The 3,703-nt window shown below is 54.4% G+C and overlaps 1 protein-coding gene across 7 annotated transcripts in view; it reads left to right on the top strand.

Annotated features, from left to right (window-relative positions):
- The first annotated feature begins 6 nt into the window (after nt 1-6).
- Kif17 (kinesin family member 17) overlaps nt 7-3,703 on the top strand; it is a 37,692-nt gene continuing 33,995 nt past the window's right edge. For all 7 annotated transcript variants that reach the window (XM_010625796.1, XM_010625795.1, XM_010625794.1 and 4 more), the window contains exon 1: nt 7-340. In XM_010625796.1, the coding sequence (XP_010624098.1) occupies nt 116-340 (225 nt within the window). In that variant the 5' untranslated portion in view covers nt 7-115. The remainder of the gene's footprint in view (nt 341-3,703) is intronic.

The raw sequence follows: 3,703 nt of genomic DNA, 5'->3' as shown, positions 1-3,703 counted from the left end.
CTCAGGGACTCGCCCTTGGCCCCTGGCCTCCTCTCGGGGCGCCCCCCCAGGAGTCCCATCCCCCACGCCCCAGCCACTCCGCCCCTCCAGGCCCCAGGGGTCCCCACCCACCGTTATGGAGTCGGTAAAGGTAGTGGTGCGCTGTCGCCCCATGAACCAGCGGGAGCGGGAGCTGAACTGCCAGTCCGTGGTGACTGTGGACTCCGCGCGCGGCCAGTGCTTCATCCAGAACCCAGGCGCTGCCGACGAGCCCCCGAAGCAGTTCACCTTCGATGGCGCCTACCACATGGAGCACTTCACCGAGCAGATCTACAACGAGATCGCCTACCCCCTGGTGGAGGTGAGGGCGCCGCCTTCCTGACGGGAGGAGGCCTTGGATGTGGGGGCCCAGGGGCATAGCAGCAGGTTGTTCTGAACACCTGACCCGGTCTCCATGGCACCCAGCGCTAAGCTCCTCCCCGGAGAACTCCAGGCCTAGGACCCCTCGCCCTCCACTCTGACCCCAGACCTGCAGGACCCTGGAAGCTCCAGACCCTTCCCCTGTCCGCCGCCCCGGAGCTTTCTGCCCTTAGCAGCCTAGCCAGCTGAATTCTCTCCTCAATCTCAGCCTCATCTTTCCTAGGGCAGTGTAACGGTGGAGAAAAGACCTCTCTCACTGGTCCCTGCTTGTGCAGAGGGCCCCTGGTCCGGCTTTGCCTTGAGGAAGGGAGCCCGGTAACTTTGTTCTAACCATCTCTTACCCCCTCAGCGCCTGACAGCTCCTGGCTTCCTAGGGCTTTAGCTCACACTGGCAGCTCACATACACATCCTGACAGGGAAGGGGCTCACATTTCACACATGGGGAGACTGAGGCTGGAGGGAGGAAACTTGTCCTTCCACGTTAGTTTCTGGGAGTGTTAGAGCCGGAAGAATGCCTCCTGTGTCCTCAAACTCTTTCTCCCTACCAGTGTCTCCCAACATATACCCAATTGCCAGGTTGAGGGTTGTTGCATGGAGAAAGGAACAGTCTGGGAGTCGCTTCACAGGGTGTGGTGGGACGGCGGAGGCCCTGAGAAGTCCCAAAGTGGTGAAACCAACTTGACTTAGTTAAGTCAGTGTTCTCAAACATGTGACTTGGGCGCTTTCAGTTTTGGCTGACTGGCTGGTGGAGGTCGGAGCCCCTGAGAGGATTGAGGTGTCCCTAGTGGCTGGGACCCGAGGAGATGATACTCAGAGGCTGAGGGGCAGCTCTCCCAGGACTTGGCCCTGGCTGCAGCGATAGCAGGTTGTCTGTCGGCTGGCCTGGACCCCCGGACTGGAAAGGACCTTCGGCCCTCCTCTTCCATTGGGTCCTCAAATGTCTGTCTGGTGGAAGAGGACCAGATCTCACATACGAGTCTCCACTGACCTGGGTTTGTGCTTCCTAATGCAGCCTGTTCCACCTTTGCTTCTGGGTTCCCGGAAGACAGATTTACACAGCTCTCCAAAGCCCTGACATTTTTGGCCACCTGCTCTAGCTCTGTCCCAGGGACACCGTAGAAATCATTTCGACAGCATGTTCTTCCTTGGCCTGGTCGGTCCCCACTAGAGCCTTCAGCCTTGCTCTTGGAATGGTCTTAGTTCCTCCCCATCCTGGAAAAATGTGTGTCCTGAGCAAGCCTCTCTGTCAGGGTCCCCAGTAAACCCCAGCCCAGAGAGGGAGGTACCGAGGACGCAGTGACAGGCCTATCAGACCACTCCTTAGCACTCTCTTCTCTCCTGACTTCTACGAGTGCGGACCCCTGCTTCTGACTGTTCTGCACAGCCTCAGAGTTACAGCATCTCCATACTGGGCACCACGTAGGCCTGGGGTGCATGTGAAGGACACACCCACTGCGGTCTCAAGCTCAAGGGCCAGAGAGCAGCGGTTAAGCTGATAGTTACAATCCAGAGTTGTGACTAGAAGCCTGGGGGACTTGGCAGCATGGGGCAGGCCCCTGGACTCGAGGTGGTGTGGGGTAGGGCTGGAAGGGACCCCCTGAGGAGGAGAGACCAAAGCTGAGGTCTGAAGGGTGAGAGGAGTCTGCCTGACTGGAAGGTGGAAGAAAAGGCCCTCAGGGTAGAGACCAGCATGTAGCATTTGATCTTTCTAAAAACAGCTGGAGTGGTTGTTCCTCATGAGGACTGAGGCCTGGAGAGTCGTGGAAGACCTTAGTACAGTTCTGGTTCCCAGTGCCTAGTTAACACGCTTTATCCTGCTGTCTCAAATTAAAGGAGCAGCATGCAAATCATATGCAGAACAGCATTCAAATAACACACAAATCACAGCCCAGGCTGCCTCTGAGCCAGGAGCAGGTACAGCGCTTCGGCCTAGGGCCAGGTGTGTGGCTCCGATGTTGCTCCCAGGACGCTCTGGCTGGTGGTTTGGGCCCCAAAGCAAGCTCCAGGGAGCCTGCTACTTGCGACCAACGCCCTGGCACTCCCAGTTGCCGCTTTCTCACTTTCTGCCCTTTCTGTTTTGTTCTCCACCTTTTAAATCCAGGCTCTGTTCCTGATCTTTGGTCCTTGGGTGGCCTTTTCAACTCTCTGGGGTGCTGTATGCCCAACCTCTTTTTTATTTTTTAGTTTTGAGGCAGTCTTGCTCAGTTACCCAGGTGGGACTTGAACTTCTGATCCTCCTGCCTCAGCCTCCTTATGGGCTGGACTTAGAGGTGTGTACCACTGCGTCTGGCCCAAGGTCCCTTCTTAGCCAGTGGGTCTGCAGCTTTTCCTCCTGCCCTCACACCCCTGGCCTCAGAGCAGCCACTGCTTTCTCTGCCTCGTCACCCACGGGCCATTTAGAATGGCTCTGCCCTGTCCAGGCTGAGGTAAGCCTGGTTTCCAGAGATGTCGAGGATAGGTAGCTGTCGGATTGGGACCTAGATGGGATATTCAGGAGGGAAAAGAATGAGAATATGGGGAGATTCAGGACAGATGTTTTAATTTTAGCAGTAGATAAAACGTGTAACAGTCTATAATGTGAGATGATGAGCATTATTGCTGAGGGTGACACCAAGTTAACAAAAGAGAGGGGGGGCTCCATTAACCATTGATTTAATGAAAACTCTTCAGTAAATAACGTGGGTGGCCGTGGCAGGACTGGAGTGGAGTCCAGAGTGGTGCGTTCGGGACCTGCTCTGTGTGTGCGCTTGTCCCAGGAGGCCTGCCATAGAAATACACCTGGAACTGTTGGCTACTGAACTCTAGAGCACCATTACCCTGTAGAATTTTCTGGAACAGTGGAAATGATCTGTCTCTGCCTTGGCCAATTAATTAGGTATTCATGAGCCACGTGGTAGTGAGTGGCACTTGAAAGAGGCCAGTGCTGTGGAGAAACTGGATTTTAATTTAATTTAACTTAATGCCCACATGTGGCTGGAGGCTACCACATTGGATGGCGCAGTTGTGAAGTAGAGTCCTCCAGTGCAAATACCACATGAGCCACATATACAACTTGTGGCCACATTTTACCCAGTACAGTAAGCCAGGGCATTATCACTTCAATAAAGTATAAGTAGCATATTGTCGTGATGTAAGAAATATCAAGCTGGATGTTGTGGTGCACAGCTGTAATCCAAGCACTCTGGAGGCTGAGGTTTGAGGCCAGCTATGAGTTTGAGGCCAGCTCGGGCTACATAGAGTTCAAGGCCAGCCTGAACTACAAAGTGAGACCCTGTCTCAAAAAAAAAAAAAAAAAAAAAAAAAA

This window comes from Fukomys damarensis, unplaced genomic scaffold (genome assembly GCF_012274545.1).
Source record: "Fukomys damarensis isolate Sample0158 unplaced genomic scaffold, DMR_v1.0_HiC HiC_scaffold_23, whole genome shotgun sequence".
NCBI lineage: Eukaryota > Metazoa > Chordata > Mammalia > Rodentia > Bathyergidae > Fukomys > Fukomys damarensis.
This window is presented reverse-complemented; position numbering and strand designations above follow the sequence as displayed.